Source organism: Prionailurus bengalensis, chromosome A3, assembly GCF_016509475.1.
Source record: "Prionailurus bengalensis isolate Pbe53 chromosome A3, Fcat_Pben_1.1_paternal_pri, whole genome shotgun sequence".
NCBI classification, from domain to species: domain Eukaryota; kingdom Metazoa; phylum Chordata; class Mammalia; order Carnivora; family Felidae; genus Prionailurus; species Prionailurus bengalensis.
This window is the reverse complement of record NC_057354.1, coordinates 69,022,081-69,041,614: the sequence shown is the minus strand read 5'-3', so window position 1 is coordinate 69,041,614 and position 19,534 is coordinate 69,022,081. Positions and strand designations below refer to the sequence as shown.

At 36.4% G+C, this 19,534-nt stretch overlaps 1 protein-coding gene across 27 annotated transcripts in view; it reads left to right on the top strand.

The window, feature by feature from the left end:
• The window catches only part of NRXN1 (neurexin 1), a 1,147,797-nt gene that overhangs the window by 1,112,596 nt on the left and 15,667 nt on the right, over positions 1 to 19,534 (top strand). For 20 of the 27 annotated variants that reach the window (XM_043603358.1, XM_043603353.1, XM_043603351.1 and 17 more), the window contains one exon: positions 9,878 to 9,965. In XM_043603358.1, the coding sequence (XP_043459293.1) occupies positions 9,878 to 9,965 (88 nt within the window). The remainder of the gene's footprint in view (positions 1 to 9,877; positions 9,966 to 19,534) is intronic. The other 7 variants (XM_043603364.1, XM_043603362.1, XM_043603352.1 and 4 more) reach the window with 1 other exon arrangement.

Sequence of the window (19,534 nt, the reverse complement as noted above, 5' to 3'; positions counted from 1 at the left end):
AAAGAAAAACATAGAGGTATAGTTTCTTTACAATAAACAAAAGTATTTACAATGCAAGACTATTGTAGTAGAGTTCTGAGGAGATAGGCAGAATTAGGGGCAGTGAAGGGGGGGACCCAGAATTATAGTCAACTATTTTTTCTCAGTTTTTTTTCTATAAAGCAAGCTATATCTTATTGCTTTCTCAAAGGACAGGACTGCTTCATAAAAACAGGCAGACCAACTTATTGCAAGATATTTTTAGCTCTTCCTTCTTTCTAACTTTCAGTCTTTCTCTCTTTTCAGTTAAAGGCAATGTCACTTCTTGCTACTTCTCTACCATAAATTTCCAGCCATGAGGTATAATGTGGAAACCAGTTATAAAGTTTCATTGTCACTTCTAGAGATGTTAGAGGCAGATAAAATCTTTGAAAAAGTGTGATTTTTTGCCACAATTCTCATCTCCCACTCTTAGGAGTCATACTCCTGGAAAATAATCTATACTTGTTCACTCTTATTTACAGACTTAATTAACTGTTATAAATGAGAAATTGTGACAAACATAGACCTCAGTGTAGTGAGCTTAGAGAAGATGACCATCAGGAGTAAGGTTATTTGACATGATTCTACCAATTCAAGTGTCATGAGTAACATTTCTTCTGTTTTTAAAATCAAGATGAATCATGCACTCTGAACTTTATTTCCACAATCATACTTATTTTCATAAAAGGTTTAGAGTGTGATGACTTTTCCCACCTTTACTGAAGTATAATTGACACATAAAAATTGTATACATTTAAGTACATGACAATGGCTTGATATATGTATACATTGTGACATAATTCACCGCAATCAGTGGTGATGACATTTTAAATCAACTCTACTGAACTCTTGTGATAGATATCTTGGGGATGTTAAGCATGGAAAAAAAACTCTATCCCACAGAAGTACATGAGATAAGATAAAGCATACATCTAAACAGTTCCCAAACTTGTAGATTTCAACGTAATTTTGAAAGGCAAATACCTCCACTGTTTTGATGTACTGAGAAAATATTTCGGTCTTAACTAGTGTATTGTTTATTATTATTATTACTATTTTAAAAGAGAGAATTAGCACACACTCAAGTTGGGGAGAGGAAGGGAGAGAGGAAGAGAGAAAATCCCAAGCAGGCTCTGTGCTGTCAGCCAGAGCCCAATGCCAGTTTCTATCCCATGAAACATGAAATCATGACCTGAGCCGAAATCAAGAGTCAGACACTTAATTGACTGAGCCACTCAGGTGCCCCTAAGCTAATTAGTACATTGGTAATCCATAGAGAAGACACAACCATAAGCAGTGTCATGTTGTAACTATAGATACAATCATTATAATAGGGAGCATTATGTGGCAGGGGTCAAACCTAAAGTACATCTCTTCCTCTCAGCTTCTTTTCCCTTCCTTCTCCTTCTCTCTCTCTCTCTCTCTCTCTCTCTCTCTCTCTCTCTCTCTCTCTCTCTCTGTCTTTCTTTCCCTCCCTCCCTCCCTCCTTTGGTTAATAGTGTTTGCTAAGTGATCTGTATTTCCCACTCACCTGTTCATTTAGATGCTGTGGTTATAATAGGGCATGCATTAGAAATAAACTGTGGATGCAGAGATAAAGGAAATGAAGTTGTCACCTAGGTCCCAGGAAAGTGAGTAAGGAGGAGAACTTGAGAGGACTCCAGTGTCCTTGCATCTGTATGGTGACTCTCCAGGACATGAGGCCTGGAGAGGAGGGAATGACAGTGCCAGGTATGGATTGGTACTACCTACCTTGTACATTACCAGTGAAATTGACACATACACCCTAAATAAACAATGCTGAAATGAATCCTATTCTGGTATAAAGGGAATCAGCCCAAGCATAACAGCATTTATAAGAGGGGCTAGTTGGATGAGAGAAACAGATCCCATTTAACTGAGGGTACACTCAGAGGATTTCGGGACATGAAAATGAAAGTTATTCAGTTAAGTGGAGAGTCGGCTGCCCTTTTTGAACTCTCCCAGAACTATTCTTTATAGTGTAATATGAAGAGAAAAAATAATTCCTTATTAGTTGTAATAATAGCATAGAAATACCACATTGTGGGAACTTGGATATTTCCAGAGTGCTTTCACGCATGTCAAATTTGATCCCTACAACATCCCTGTGAAATAGAGAAGTTATTATCATTCACATATAAAAATGATTGTATATAAATATATAGTACATATATGTTTACATGTATAGTATATACTTACATGTATAGCATACATTTTCTTAAGTACTGTTGAGAACACAGAAACTAGTTTCCTTATATGTGTGTGTGTTTTCTTCATGACAATTTTAGTGGTTACTTATCTCAAATCCAATAATTTCCTTTGCCACCTTTTAATTTATCTTAAATGTATTTCATTGTGTATCTTTATAGACTATATCACATCCTTTAGAGAACAAAATGGTTTTGGATGGATGGATGGGTGGTGAATGGATAGTTGAAAGTCATCTGGGGTAGGATAAGACAAAATCACAACCTATTGTGGTCAGTATAGTCTCATAGTTTTGCCATTAATTAGCACTATCATTGTGGTCAAACAAAAACTATTAATTTTGTAGCTTCTGTTTCTTGATATATAAAGTGACAAGTTTAGACTAAGGATAACTAAGGTCTGGCCCATCACAAGAAGCTGTGTGACTGCTTGACTAAAACATGGTTCATTCTATCCCCTAACATGTTAGACGCCAACAATGAAAGCTTGAAGTTTGGAAACATGTTAGTTAACACTATCCATCATTGGCATTTTACAATTATAAAAAATCTGTTTGGGCATCATTAGCAGTAAGTATTTTCAGTTCAACATGTGTGACGAATTAGTTCATTCAGTCACAATGGTTGGAGTAGAGATCCATATAGACTTACCTAGAAACCTAGATTTGCACTGTAAACATCTGTCAGTATCCATTTAATTTGGAAACGGCCAAACTCAGTGCAGAATTTTGGACTCATGTCCAAAAGCAAATCAAATATAGAGGGAACACAGTTGGTCACATACATATTCTGACTTCTTTTTTAGCATTTCCACTGCACTACCAGCCGCCTTTGGAGGTCTTATACCCCCAAATTCTAATTAATGCAAATCCAGGAGAATAGGTTATTACAATACCTATCTGAAAATTTAAACTGCACTTTAACTTTTTCTTTTGGCCAGCTCTCCTACATTACTTTGGCTAAAAATGTAAATGCAATATGAGCAATAAAGGTCATTAGTAGCTTAAAGAAATAGTACAAGAGATATACTATCTTTTTGAAAACATAAACTTAATTTCAAGTTTTATGACACCAGGTTTCTCCTTTGCAGGTTTACTACTTTGCATAACTTTGCTAAAATATGATGTCCTTTTTTGACTAAGCGGAAATCCTCATTCTTTTCTTTCTTGCATATTTCCTTTAAATTCACTTTTTTGTGGCATTATTTCCACATTCCAATCTTCCGAGTTTTGCCTGTTCAGATGACCACTATCAAATCCATATAAAATGCATGTTAAAATGAGTAAGATATTGTGATCTCTTTACCATGGTGGGGTTTTTCTATCCAACCCACTTTTACTGTTCTGGAACCATTGCATACATTTTAAATAGTCAAGAAAATTTTGAAGAAATTGAATGGCTTTCAAGTCTGCCTTTTCCCCCAAGCAGACAGATGATTTATGGTCACTTTTTGTAATAACCTAAGGCATCAATTGGGGAAAAAAAACATTAAAGAAATGTGAAAGCTGGCTCTTTTCAGAAATATTAAGGTTTGCCCTAAATATTCATGAATGCTAGTGTTCAAACATTCAAATTGGGTAAATGAGTGTACAAATGGGTATTTTTTTTTGAGCATGCACTTAACTGTAGTGCTCAGAATAATAGCACCTCCACCTACATTCTGCATAAGCATGTTATTAGTGAATATTTAATGAAGTAATAGTTATGGGAGCACTGCTACATTTCAAAAAAGCTAAGCCATTTGAATTGAATTGATTGTTATTTGTATCAGTGAGTGATTTGTTCCTGTGCTTTACAGAACAGAGTAAGCGCAATAAGTTATTTACAGGTGGGAACTACAATTTATACCCTGCTAAGTAGTGACCATATTTTGTGCCCATCAGAAAACGCTATGTATACATGAGGTATACATGAAGTGTTTTCTTTTCGTTGATAACTAATTGAGCCTCACTCTTTTTTGTTATTCATGTGCTGGAGCTAAAATTCATACTTTCCATGTTAGATCTCACTTCATTGCTTTTATTTTTATTAAATTAGTTAGCCATGGAATGACATCTTTATGTGGCATCTACTACTCAGAGAAATAATTGACAAATAAGAACCAAAAGCTTGACTGAGATCATGGAAACTACCATAAAATCTATGCAGAGACTCCAAACTCATTTTGCACCTTTAACAGGATTGTTGATTTTGTTTTTAATTTTTTTTTTAACATTTGTTTATTTTTGAGAGAGAGAGCGAGAGAGCGCAAGCATGGGAGGGGTAGAGAGGAAAGGAAACACAGAATCTGAAACAAGTTCCAGGCTCTGAGCTATCAGCACGGGGCTCAAACCCACGAACCATGAGGTTATGACCTGAGCCAAAGTGGGACGCTTAACCAACTGAGCCACCTAGGTCCCCAATAGGATTGTTGATTACCTGAAATTGCCAGTTTGATGTATCTTTATTGGTTTGATTTGGTCAAATTGACTCACAGTTCAGAAATTGTATATATGTGTACATATATACTGGGTGTATATGTGTACAAATAACTGGGTTATTTTTCTGCAGTTTTTCTCTTGGCAAATATTGTCACTTCCCCCATCCCCTAGAAACTTCTTGTCTTATAAATTATTAGTGCAATGTATTGAACTTGGCTTGGGCAGTCTATAACACTAATCATGACTTCTGACTTTTTTTTTCTTTTTTCATGAAAATGTGGCTGGCAATAAGTCTTTTCTGGAGAAACTGCCAGATTCAGTCCTGAAATCCAGACATGAGTGCTCTCTCTCCTCCAGAACAGCTTCACATAGACAAAAGTAACAGTAAGATCAAGTGTCTACCAATTAGCAAAACATGTCTCATATCAGCTAGGTCCATACTCAACCCTATCTCCTGTCTCAATTCAGTTTAAATGTTGATCACAGCAGTGAACGATTTGGGTAAATAATGCTATACAAGTGAACACCATTTATTGAGATATTTTTCAGTGTTATATTTGGATGTATAGCCCTATAAACTCTTGTTGTTTAGAAATAAAGTTTCAATCACAATTTTAGAGTAAATCATGAATTTCTTTGTGGACCTCAAATTAATAGTGGGCATAGTTTTGCATAGTGGAATTTGTTCTTTTGTCCTGATAGATTTTTCTTGTAGGTGTTTTTATCAGAATGCATCCGTCTTCAGTAAAGCTGTTTATCATGAGGAATAAAGTCTAGAGACGCTGTTCTTAGTAGAGATATAACATTACACACTAAGTTTATCCTCTCATCATATCTTTTTAACACACAGATATGCATTTGTTCTGTATTTTAAAAAGTGATAGCAGGATGCCTGGATGGATCAGTTGGCTAAGCATCCATCTAGCTCTTAATTTTGACTCAGGTCGTGATCTCACGTTTGATAAGATCGAGCCCCACGTCATTTGATAGGCTCTGCTCACAGCACGGAGCCTGCTTGAAATTCTCTCTCTCCCTCTCTCTCTCTGCCTCTTCCTTACTTGCACTCTAAATAGTAAACTTTTTAAAAAAGTGATAGCAAGTGAATATGCAGCAAATCCCACCATTAAAGGTTGGGAGGAAGATGCCTTTAAGTAAGGAAAAAAAGAACAAAAATACACGAGTTTCTCTACTTTCTAACCCACCAAATGGTGTCTCTGGAATAACCCTGGCTGTTAAAGAAGTTAAATAAATTGGGATAACTTCTTACTATACACATCCTTTCTCCCACCCATCCTGATTACATTTTTGTCTCTATAACATGTTGGTGTTTTACATGGAGCATGATGAATTAAGTTTCAGTGCCTTTATTTCTTGAATTCTATTCATTTTTTCCCCTAAAGGTAAGGAGACCTAGATATTTTTAGCAGACATTTTGAACAAGTACAGATGCTTGCTGCATGAATGTACAGGCCACTCTGAATTAGGGAAGACCAACATGGCACTTTGACCTGTGAGTGGTTAAATGCACAGTTAGGGACACTTGTCTAAATGGACATTTATGTAAAGCTACTGCTTTTGCTTGATTACTATTCTGTCTCTTTCAGCAGGTTGTCTCTTTTCTGGAAAAGGTTATAAACATCAGGGAAAGTATACTGAAGAATAGAATTGATTAATGTGACATATTTGAGTTTCTTTCTACCACTCTCTCAACAGCATGTCATAGAAAGACAGCTACAAACACAGTGAATTAAATTTAAATTACACAGCTTTGGCTAGAAGATTGTTCAGTTAATTCAGCCTCCAAAATGAAATTTGATTTTTTTCCCTACACTGAAGCCACTTCCTGATTTTTCATAGAGTGATGATTTCTGCCAAGTCATCTATTGATTTGAGATCTTTTATTCAAACGACTATTGCTGATTTTTCATTTCTGAGAGAAAAAACATGAAAAACAAGGATGTATATTCATTATAACAGGAAAAGTACATTAAAAATTAAAATACAGTTTTACAATAGGGTCGTATTTGTACCATAATTTTTTTTTCTACTCAAGAAGGGCTATCCGGTACTATTTATTTCATGACATTTTTTGTTATTTTAGGTACTATGTTTTGTGCAAGATAGCACTGAGAACATTCTCACACTTTCTGTTTACTGTGGAATTGTTCCAGAAGAATGTAGAAAATAGGTCAACTTTTTAAAGAAAATTTAAGTTGGGTGGCCTAAATAATTTAGTCTGCATGAAACACTGTCCACTGAGTCACACATTTTTAGTCCATGAATTTATTTTGAGAAGCAGCCTTCGTTATTTATATTTGATGTTTGATTTCTGATTCAGAATGTAAAACTAGCTGTGAGAGATGGAAGCTTAGTTCAACCAAGTACCAATATAGCTACTGTATTTTGATATAACTACTTAACATGAGATCTGAAAAGTTGAAAATAATTCACACATACAACTTCCGGCTTAACGTCTAAAATTATATTATTTAAAAATATAGTGCTAGAAAAGATGAAATCAGTGCTATATTTATTGAAATAATAACAATAATGTAATTGTTGATAGTATCACAGCTTTATAAGCATTTGCAGTGTGGTCTTTTTTTTGTGACTAATCCTTACAACAATAGGTACTCTTAGGCTCTCCATTTTTTTCACAGGCAAAAAATTAAGGCGCAGAACAAGTGTTACACTTCTAAAGCAAGGTTTCTCCACCTCTGCACCACTGACCTTGTGGCTCATAAAATCCTTTGTTGTGGAAGGGCTGTCATGCGCATTTTAGGATCTTTAGCAGCTTCCCAGGTCTCTGCTCATCAGACCCCAGTAGTAGCACACTGCCTCCATCAACCCCCCTGCCCAGTTGTGACAACTGAAAATGTCTCTCCTCCTGCCCCAGGTGAAGGAGGAGAAAGGGGGCAATACCACTGCTGGGGTGTGAAGTACTGGGTTAAAGAATCTATTCTCATTGCCAAGTAGTATTCCATAGTATGTACAAACCACATCTTCTTTATCCATTCATCAGTTGATGGATGTTTAGGCTCTTTCCATAATTTGGCTACCTTGAGAAGGTAACAGAAGGCCATGGGGGAAGGGAGGGGAAAAAAGAGTTACAAACAGAGAGGGAGGGAGGCAAACCATAAGAGACTCTTAAATACAGAGAACAAACTGAGGGCTGATGGGGTTAGGGGAGAGGGGAAAATGGGTGATGGGCATTGAGGAGGGCATTTGTTGGGATGAGCCCTGGGTGTTGTATGTAAACCCATATGACAATAAATTATATATATTTTTTAAAAAATAATCTATTCTCATCCTTCTCATCCTCCTCTTCCCCTGTCAAGAACAGAACAACAACCCTATACTGATTTCATGAATACAGTTAAAGTTCCTCAAGGAAATGAGAAATTCTTTTGTAACCTTGAAAGTAGCTTGAAAGAATTTCTACTGTGGTTGAGAAAAAAAGTAGCTTTCCACTTGAGGTTGGCTTTAAAAAAAAAAGGCAGATAATCTGCTCTGGGGTGAACTGGAACAATTGACCTGCAAGACCTCATAATCCAATAACTTGCTATTATCAAGTCAGTTTGGATGTTATCCTGCAAAATGTGCTCATGCCAAGAGGAGGCTGGATTCTGCCTTTTGAAGCTCACTTTAATGAAAGATACCTGCGTGACCATCACACCAATTGCTGGTAGTTACAACTGACATGAACAGTTTCAGTTTCAGGAAAACTGATATTTTGAGCTCCCTCTTTTAAAATAGTAGCAGCAAAATAAATGAATCCAGTCTCCCAACTGTCTCTCAGGGGAATTAAGAACAAAATAACATGAAACCATCTCAAAATGGTACTTAAATGCTCGTATTTATTTAAAGTTACCTCATGAAGCCTTAGCATCTGAACAAATTCTTTATTTGAATGTGCAGCAGAATGTCCCTGCACTTGGAAAAACTTTAGGCTGAGTTCTTGTCACAAAAGTGTATCATCTTTATCTTCATCATTTTCAAGGTGGCGCAATTTTCCTGAGATTGATTTATTTATACTTTAATCTCTGACTATATTAAGTGCTCCCTTAATTAAAGTAAGTCATGCCACATTTCTTTTTTTTTCTTTAATATAGGATCTCTATATATTATTGTAATTCCATTTTTAAATCAGGATTTCATCAGGGTTGGTGTTCTGAGTATTGTCTACACAATTATAATCCCCTTAATCCTTAGCCAATGTAATGAGATATTTTCTGTCATATATATGTTGAGTTCTGTACTTTAGCATTAGCCAAATCTGATGCAAACCTTCCCAGTTTCCATGCAATATCTATTCTGAGTTTACTGCTGCTTGTAAGTGGCAGTAAAGAACAACCTTTGGTGCTTGTAAATGTGTTGATGATGTGACGAACTGCTAGGATTTACATACTCTGCTTTTTATTACAGTGATGGTTATCTTTTTTTGCTGTAAGTGCAATGAAGCAACTAGAATGTCACAGAGAAAACTGTCACCTCCATCCTCTTGCCATAAAATATCATCCTGCTATACGCTTCTCATTTATCATTAAACCTCAATAATGAAAAGGACAATGGTGAAATGACATCTGCTGCCTGAATATTGCAAAAATAAGAATCAAGTGTGAAATCTCCCCACCCCCAATTCCTTAAATGGATATTTGCTTCCCTTTAGCACATCAGTGAAATATATTCTCTACTTAATCTGTGTTTCCTAATAATGACAAGCTATATCTCAAAGATTCATCAAATTCTACCTAGTCGTGAATATAAAAGGTTATAGCTCTTCTGCTTTTAGGAAGCTAAGCACAAGTACTGCATAAAGCCTACTGATGCATACTTTGTAGCACTCCAGGGTTGTAATAAATTTCCAGTCATCTGCTTCTGGCAGGCTGTTTTAAACCTCTGTATGCTACTGTGTGCAGCTATTCTGTGCAGTTGAATGGATGGGTATCTATAAGTTGGCTATGACCACTTCTGTGCCCTTATGTAAAATAAGCTGTAATCAACTTTTTACAAATATGTGAATTCTTTCATGAGAGATCTAAAATAGATTGAAAAATGTGGGCTCTGGGTTGTCATAAAGAGAAATAATGAATTGGGTTTCTCTACCTATCAGGAAAACACAAATGTGTTTCATGTGTCAATGAGACAAAGATAAGAGCATCTGTTAGATCCCTTTAAATTAATCTACTTGATGTGATTCTTTTATAGACCACAGATGACATCCTTGTGGCCTCAGCAGAATGTCCCAGCGACGATGAGGACATTGACCCCTGTGAGCCGAGCTCAGGTGGGTTAGGTTAGTCGACTTTTTTTCTTACTTTTTTTGCTTTACTCTAAATCTTTGTTGCATGCTTTGGTCCTTAGAAGAGGCTTGCATTTATATCTAGAAGTCCACCCCATTGAACAATGCCTTATTGTGAGATAAGGGGTTTTGCTTTTTACGTGGATAAATTTCCCCACATTTATTGAAAAACAAATTTTAAAAACAAAACCCACCAAGATTATGTATTTCAGAAGAAGCAGTGAGGGACAGCACACAAGGCTGATATCTTACTGTTCACATTCCATTAACTCACAATGTAGTTTTTGTGTATAACAGTATAATGGGCTTTCCCTTGGGTCACCTGTAGTAAAATTGTAAAGCTTAAAAATTGCCCTGCATTGTGGAGAATTATTTGACCTTTCTACTGACAAAAAGTCCCCACCACTCATTCTGCCAGCAAATTATCTTAAGTGATAAATTTCTGAATTTCAGAAGTAAGAGTATTATGGCAGTAGTAAAACAAACAGCAGGTAGAATCCTTGGTATTTTGAATAGAGAAATATTTGAGTCTTGCCATGTCTCCCTAAATTTAAGTTGAGGCGTTTTAACTCTATTTGATGCATAATTTCTCCTCCTTCTTTGTGATATGGTGTGACTGACTAACACATAAATACTGTTTCCAAAGCAGCTCTGTACCTTTAAGGGGTGGCTATGAACTCTGAAAATGAATCATTCATAGGCTGGGTTTGCTTTCAGGTATTCATAATACCAAATATCAGGGTCATTTCCATTAGTTTCCTCTGTAAAGCAGTGTTTCTTCATATTCAATAATTTTCTTGTTTAGCTGAACAAAGCGAGTAAGGTAAATAGAGACTAACCACTCAGTTAACTCGTGACCTCTGTAGCTGTCACATGGAATCCCAGAAAACTTCATGTCACCATAAAATAACTAATTTATATTCTTCTGAGGAATATCGCTTTAAATTAAATCTATTCATTTTGGTATTTGGATTTAAAAAATGGTTAAGGATGCATATCTTGTGTCCCTTTTGACTATCACAACCCACTGACCTGTAGCCACACACTCTAAGCACATGGAGCCACTACTGGGGGCCAGCAAGGAGCTTCTCACCTTTCAGCTGGAGAAGGTCAGGAGATACAGACATGTGTTCGTATCCTCTTTCCTCTGGCCTGTATCCCACCAATCAAAAATTTCAGCCTCCAGAATGTGATTAGAACTCTGAGGATCATCCATTCCATTCCTCTGGTTTACTGGTCTCTACAACAATTCCCTTTTGGTTGTCTGGACAGATATGGTCACTTTATGATATGATCCTAGGTCCCTTTGCCAAATTCCTGCCCCTTTTCACTGGTATTCTCACTCTTTCTGTGTTCATGAAAATTAAAAGTTAAAAAAAAATAGTTGTTTCTTTCTTGTCCATTACATCAGCCCCATTTGTTTGCCTCCTCCCTCCCTAAATTTCTTCTTTCTGTATTTCTCTTACTTTCACATGCCCGATTATGACATTCTGTTTTATATCTGGTTTTCGCTAAGATCCTCCAGCATGGATTGTTCATAAAACAAAGTCTGGTGTTAGGTTGTACATTTGTGTGTGTGTGTGTGTGTATGTTTATATTTATATTTGATTTTGCTTTCCTAATTAGCATTTTCTTGAGAGAAATTGATTTTTGCATTATTTTTCACTATGTTAACATAGTGCTTAAAACAGTATAGATTCTTCCTAATTACAGTACTTACTGTACTTGGTGTTCCTCTGGTCTGAATCTTTCTTTTGCTGACTGAGTATAGGCTATCATCCTCTATGTATATATAGCATCCTTACCCTGTGTACCTAGGAAATTCAGTAAGAGAACTCTAATTGCACTTAAAATTGTTGCTTTTTTTCCTCTTGAGCACAGCTAAGTGACCCAGTTCTTCTAGCCATTGCTTATAGGTCTTACTAACCATTCTTTATAGATTAGTTTACTGCCTCCGCCTTTCTCTGGGGACACTGGTCCTAACAACAGGACAGTAGGTGGTGGGGAGGAGAAGAGAGGAGAAAAAGAGATTACCCTTTTGTCGTCCTCTCTCTTTTTTATTCATCTGATTTGTGCCTGTTTTGTTAAATACTATAGCATGATGGAAAGTGAGAAACAGTTTGTCAGCAGCCATACTGTAGATAATAATCTTTCTGTCCCATTTTCTTCACCACACTTCCCACTATCGGAATCTTGTTTGCTTATCTGTTACTTGTTCATTAATGTTCAGCTTGCATCCCCCACAAGAAAGTAAGCTCCATGAAGCAGGAACCGTGTTTGTCTGCCTGCATGGATTTGTTGTGCGAATTTTAATTTTGTTCCGCTGCATCAGAGTGTGTTGTCCAATATACAAGGCACAGCAGCTGCTGACTGTATGTGATGACAGCTCCTTCGGTACTCTCGCACCAAGCCTGCTGGAACTTCCCATCCTCTCCCTCCTTATTTCTTTCTGCACTCCCAAGTTTTCAATTCATCAATTCTCTTAAGGCTTAAACTTCAAATTCTGTTGCTCCAATGTCATCTTTCTTTGTAGGCTTTTCTTATGATCTTACCTCTCCTTGATAGTGTATTTCATGAATGGTTTCTCTTCCTATATTACATTTTGTAAGTGAGAGATCTTTTCTATCATTGGCTTTTTCTGTCCCATCCCCTATGATTTTTTTCACACCCATCTTTAATAATTCATGCAGTGTTGCTCTTTTGGCAGACTTGGCTCTGTGTGACAGCTTCTTATGAAGTCCTCAGAGTATACGATTTTTTTTCCAACTGTTTTTTTTTTTTTTTTGTCTAGCGGTGGTTTTTTTTTTTTAAATCATTTTCTAATCTGAATATTGTTTCATTATAGGATGCTCCTCCTGCACATCTTTGTTTCTCAATGTACTGATGTCATGCTTTTCTTAAATTTGTTTTTCTTGCTTGCTTTTCATCATCAATACCAACATAAAATAACATGGACGAAAATTGTAGTTGCTATTATTAGACTTTAGATACTGTTAGACATAACTTGATAGAAATCATTTTAGGCATCACTAGGTCATATTTTGGGAAACTGATTTTTAAGGAAAGTAATATACCGAGTTAAATATTCAGAAATGGATATAACTGCTATGCACTTTTTCTATCCTGAAACAGGTGAAAGAAGATATTTTTGTAAAAAGATGCATAATTACTTTTAAAAATGTTTTGCCCAAATCTTCTCTGTATTTCACATGAGTGTCTTTCCTACTCCCTTAATATTTACGTATGAAGTTTCCCTAATCACCCTAACCTACCCTCTCTTTAAAAAATGCTTTCTTCTGTGAAAATGGGTTATGCTCATGTACGTGCCTTCCTAAGGCTATTAGTAACACAGGAAAAATCTGGCATCTTCCTCAACACAAGTAAATTATACCTTTTACCAAGCGTTTGATAAATTTGACTTACTATGTGGTTCTACTCATAATGCTTAATGAAGAGGGAAGTTGTATACTTGGTGGATTATCAATTTCAACATTGATCAAGTAGTATTGAGTCCTACTTTGCCATCCACTGTTCTGTTCAGCTCTGGGAACAAAAACAGAAAGTTCATACCTTTAGTCCCATTCTACAAAAGGATATCTTTCATTCTTCCCCAGATGTTTTGTCAGTTATTCTTTATGATTGCTGGATTCTTCATCTTTCACATTAAAATATTGCCTATTTTTCATGTTGTTGCAAGGATTAAAACAAATATATTTAAGGCACCGGCTGCAATGCCTGGCATGAAATAGAGCATAATGGTGGCTTTTCATTTTCCCAATTTAGTTATATAAAAAAAGAATATTCAAGCTATTTTTTCCCTATTACATAATGCTGTTACTTTTCCTGGCTGAAAATTGGTGGGCAACTGATGAAACCACTCAGGCCTCCTGGTGGGAACTGTACATGTTGAAACTGGATTGGGAGCAACCCCCTGGGTGAGAACACATGGAACTCAGTGATGCTTGATTCCAGCCACACCGTCCTGCATGGTTAGCATTGGGTGACAACTTCACATTGGTATAAACTTAGTACTTTAGAAAATGAGAGCATAGCTATACAATTTAGGTCTAATTGAAGCTCAACTTTTAGAATGACAGGTGGAAATCTAAAGCAGCCAGTGATAACTAGGTCACAGGCCACCATTGCCCTAAAATGCCTGGTTTCAGCTGCCTGGACACATGACAAGTGGATGAGTGTTTCTTCATACTTCTTCTCAAAAAGACTGGCAACCTCTGTGCCTTTCCCTCAAACTACAGATAGTGTTGTTAGATTAAATAAATTAATATGTGGAAAGCATGTTGTAGAGCAGTGTCTTGTTCATAATACATGCTATGAGTGTTTGCTGTTATTACTGTTTGTATTATGTAAATATACATATTTTGCAAGACTTCTCTTTTTTCACATGAACATAAGGCTCTGTGAAATAGATTTCTTTGAAGTCTTATATTTGTGATTCACTTAGTAGGCTGACAAAATGGCAACCCTGCAAACTACTTACATTCCAAAATGGCCCTTAAACGTGTCCATACATCTTAGTTTTGAGCCCCTCTTCTAAACAGAACCCTTTCTCAAAACTCCTGAAGGAATCAGAAGAGGTGATTTTTTTAAGTTTATTTATTTTTGAGAGAAATAGAGAGCAGGGTGGGGCAGAGAGGGAGAGACAGAATCCCAAGAAGGTTCTGTGCTGTCAGCGAGCACTTGACAAGAGGGTTCAAACCCAGGAACTGTGAGATCGAGTCAGACACTCAACTGACTGAGCACCCTTCTGGGCGCCCCTGGAAGAGATGATTTTTATCCTGATAATTTAAGACTATAAATGAAGAGAATGATGCTCTTTGGTGTGGGAACTTCTTAATGAATAAATAAATGGTCTTTTGTTACAGAGGAAACAGGACCAGCTTCCTGTTTCCTGGGAGTCTTACTTAGGAAGGACAATTTCCTCTTAGATTTATAATGCTAAGAATGATTTGTCTATGCTCGTTATGTATGTGTGTGTGGGTGGGAAGGAGCTAATAGGGTAATGGGCCACTTTCAAATAAAACTTTTGTCAAATGAGAAAAAGAAAAGCTTACTGAATAATAAAAAAAATCTGGGTAGTTATGAAAGAAGAAGATCATCATTTTTGTGGCAATCTCTTAAGCATTAGCTAAACTAATGGGGATAAGATGATCACTATAGCCCCTCAAAGGATACCCGTTGATTGCTCATCAGTTGGATCACACTGATTGGGGTTCAGGTTATATGAGTATTGATAGATAACAGTAATAACTTGTTTTCATTTGGAGATTCATTCTCTATTCTTCATTGTTCTTAGTATTTCATAAACATTATTATATTTCATTATTAGACAAAACTCTGCAGTATTTTCATAGTGAGGGAGATTCAGAGAGATTAAGTTACTTTTTGTAACATGAGAGAGCTACTAAGCTGTCTAATTTAGAAAAGGTAGGCTTTTAACTTCTTGGGATGCAGAAGATTGTTCTAAAATTCAGGTACCTCACAAATATAGGATTAATTTTTTTTAATGTTCATTTAAATAATTCTATGGCTGGCATAAATTTAAATTTAATAGCAAAAGGTCCTTTACATGTATTACTATTCATTAGGTTAAATTTACTACAATTAGCATGCAATTTTGAGTGGTTTTCCAGTGTGCTATTTTGAGAAAAGATCAAAGGATTTCTATTGAAGTGATCTCATTAACCACATTAGGAAAAAAGATATGTATACTGAACAAGGTGCATCTTTTCATTAAATAAGTAATCACAATCATTTAAAGGAATATATCGCTTATTAGATCATATTTTTAGAGCCTGATTAGAAGATAATTTTGTGCTACATTTAAATTTTGTATATATATTATGTAATTATTCAAAAGCAAGTTTAATTAGCCATAATAGCCAATACATTGCTGTTAAAATGTAAATTTTGAGCTGTCGCCAGAAAAACAGCAATAATTAGGACTTCATTTTTGGAAACATCTAGAGTATCTCCTGAGCACCAGGCCACAGTCAGCACCAATCACACAGAATTAGGGCCCTGCAAATCATACAGGAGCAGAGCAGGCACCTGGATTTGGGGCACTGATGGACTACGAGGCTTTTGGCGTGTGACATTCTAGTGTAGTAACCATTTTTTCCCCATGTAAATTTAATTCTTCAGAAAACTAGAATAAAAATGAATGCTGCATGGTTAAAATACAGGAAAGTCATTAGACATCATTTGCACTTTTCCCCTATTTCTGAGAGCAGTAATGTCAAAACAAAAAATATATTAGACAAAGTTAAATAGTCAAGGAAGATTCAAGATTATTGTAATACATGGAGGCCAGAACTCAAACTGAGCTCACTTCAAACTCAACTCAACTGAAAAAAAGAAGACTGGAGAGATCTGTGGAGGGATCATAGACTACCTGTGGCTTGCTGATTGGCTTCACCCAAAGAAAAAGTAAACCTCCTTGAAATATCTTCCTGGTTGGAGGTTTAGTTACAACTTGGAGCAAGGCCCTCTCCCTTTCCAAGGTAGGCTACTACCCTCCCACAGAAACTGGGAGATTGGGAGCTATCATTGTTGAAGATTATATTTCAAAGGGACAGCTCTCAGGTTCTTGAGAAAAAGAATCCTGGGTTGTGACACTAGCAAGAGGCTTTTAAAAATATTTATATATCAAAAAGTCAGAGAAGAAATTTGAAATTACAAGTTTTCTAAAGTAAATGCTCAAAAGAAAGGGAGGCCAAGGGCCTAGAGGCAGGAAGAAGCCCATCTAAAGTTTGATCAAGCTGTGGGGAGTATTAAGGTCTTGGTCAGAGGATTCCATCTTTCCAGGAAATCAGTGTTATTCAGCAAACTAATTTTGCAGGAAATCAGTAGGACACAAAATAATAAACAAAAGGTGGTTTTTATTTCTTGGTTTTTAGAACACTACAATTTACATTCAGTGTAAACTATTTGGACCTATCTGTGATTTTGGAATTTTTTTTAAAAAACAGCAAAATAGAATAGATTATTGCCACACATTAGAAAAGCCCTTAAGAGCATTTTGTAAGAACTGTGATACACAACAGGGAGTTAATATTAGTTCTGGCTGTAACTTTGGAGTCAGAACCAGTTTAAGTTGCAGCCCTTCCTGATCTTGGGGAAGTTACTTAGTCTCTTTGAGGTTCAATTTCCTAGTCTGCAAAATGGGCAGAATAGAGTTGTTACAAGATTGAAACAGGATGATGCATACCCAGTGATTAGCAAAATGCCTGTCTACATTTTAAATGTATAACAAATAATATACCTTATTATGGTATATTGGTGAGTGGAGTACCTGTTTCTACTAGCATTGGTTTGATGCCAGTGGATACATCATTCCATCTTGTAGCAACGTCCTCATAAGACATACAGATTTGATGTGAGTCAAAAATGAGCCACAGTCCCTTTCGATGTTACAGAGAGTGGGCTCTAGTCCAAAGCCTTAACTAACACATGATTGGCTGCTTATAATTCTTAGTTAACAGATGAGTGAGTTTACTGTGTTATATTAAAGCATTTATTTGAAAGTCTACAAAAAGTGCATGGCTGCTAATACAGAGCTTCCTGTATTAAGTAACAAAAATCTATTCGATAATGAGTACACAATAGATTTTTAGGCAATCTGCATGTATCCAACCTTAAAACATTAATAAACTTTCACATCACAAGTCCTTATTAGAAAATGCTAAAATGTCTGAGAGCCTTTCTAAAGTGTGACATGTCCCCTTGAGCTTTGGAAAGAGACAATGAGATGTGTTGTCATTTTAAAAATAGTCACCAACCCTGAAGGAAGAAATGTGGCAAACATTTAGAAATATATAGCGTAAATCCATCTCTTATGGAAACATGAAATCTGGGAGGATTCTTGTGATGTATATCAAATACCTGTTTAGTAATGAAATTGGTTTCCTGTGGAGTTTTCTTGATATTTTATTAACTACCTTCCCTCAAATAATGTCAGAGGTAACTCAGCATATTCTGAATAGTACCCTACAGGAAATGCTGTCTCCATGAACATTCATAATATGCTTTCTCTGTTGGTTCATGGGCTCCAAGGAGCAGCAAATGCTACCTTAGGCTGCAGTCTGTAGGTCTCCCCTCTTGTCATCTGACTTTGTTGATTAAATCACCATCATCATTATTAACTCCTTACCCGATCTCAGGATTATAAGAATCCTGGCTTTGGTAATAAAATAGGAGAGACAAGAACATTTTATTAATTTTCCAGGTTAAAAAATGGATGTATTAAAGATGTCAATACAGACAGAGGCCATCAAATAAATGAAGAAAATTAGTAGAAAGAGAAGTACCAACGTTGTCACATCTATAAGCACACTAAAATCTTACATTTCCTTGAGTAAACTTTGGAGTGTCTGAGTTTAGCCACTCGCTGTATAATCAGAAGCAAAGCACTGAACCTCTGTGGACTTGACTTTTTGCATCTGCAAAATGGCATGAATAAGGTTAAATACCTGCAGTATCGTTGTGCTGATAAAAGAGACAATGCATGTAGAGCACTTAGCATTCGATCCAACACAAAGAACTTTTGATAATGTAAATTAGCTTTTATTAGTAGTACTGGCAAATTGACTGAGGAGTGTACCATACTATAAATGGAGATACACCTATTACCTGTGGCAAGAAGGAGAAATGTTAGTAATTGATACTTTAGTACCTAGAATGTTTTTAAAAGTGTTTCTGAATTCTATTTACATAAAACTTTTCTCAGTAGCCACTCTGAAACTAACAAGACAAGAGCAGTGCTTCTGTTGGATAAATTTAGGTTGTGAGGATGGGAAAAGGGCACATATCAACTGTAATTTTTATTTTTGGAGGAAAACAATGCAGAGCTCTTGAAAGAAGGAATGATTAACCTTCCTGCCTGTTCTTTTAATCTGCCTGCTCTTCCTCCTAAGACATTCAGGAAGACTGGGCTACGTGACTTAACCAGCTATAAGCGCCACAGACTCGCCCCCATGGTGGATGGCTTGACATGCTTTCTTCTGGTGGACTCAGTGGAAAACCTGGCTAATTCTTCACCTTAGCTCTTGTACTTTCACCAGAAAGAATGAGATGTTTTCCAACAAAAGACGGCAATAGCTTTCTGACAGCAGTATCAAGATGATCACCCAAAGTGAGCAGACACAGTTTTAAGTGAAGAAAACTACATATTGCCCCATTTCCCAAAATGCCCTGGACTGACACAGATGGTGTGCAGGAACCCTGGTTGAGGAGGAGTGCACCTAGCACCCAGCATACAGATCCGCAGTAGAGACCATACGCTGTATTTCATTCAGAGTACACCACAGAATTCCAGAGCAGGGAAGAAGGAAGGAGGAACAAAGAATTGGCCTAACAGTTTTAGAAAGAAACCTAAAACCTCATCAGAAGAGCTATTATTTCTAAGATAATAGGCCTTGCTGTCAGTGATTACTGAAGAGTGGTCTCAGGTGATCGACTTAATGATACCTAAAAATATAAAGTATAATAAAATTTTGAAAGAGGGAGAAATTTAATTCACTCCAACCATGGGAGCCAGCAAGCAC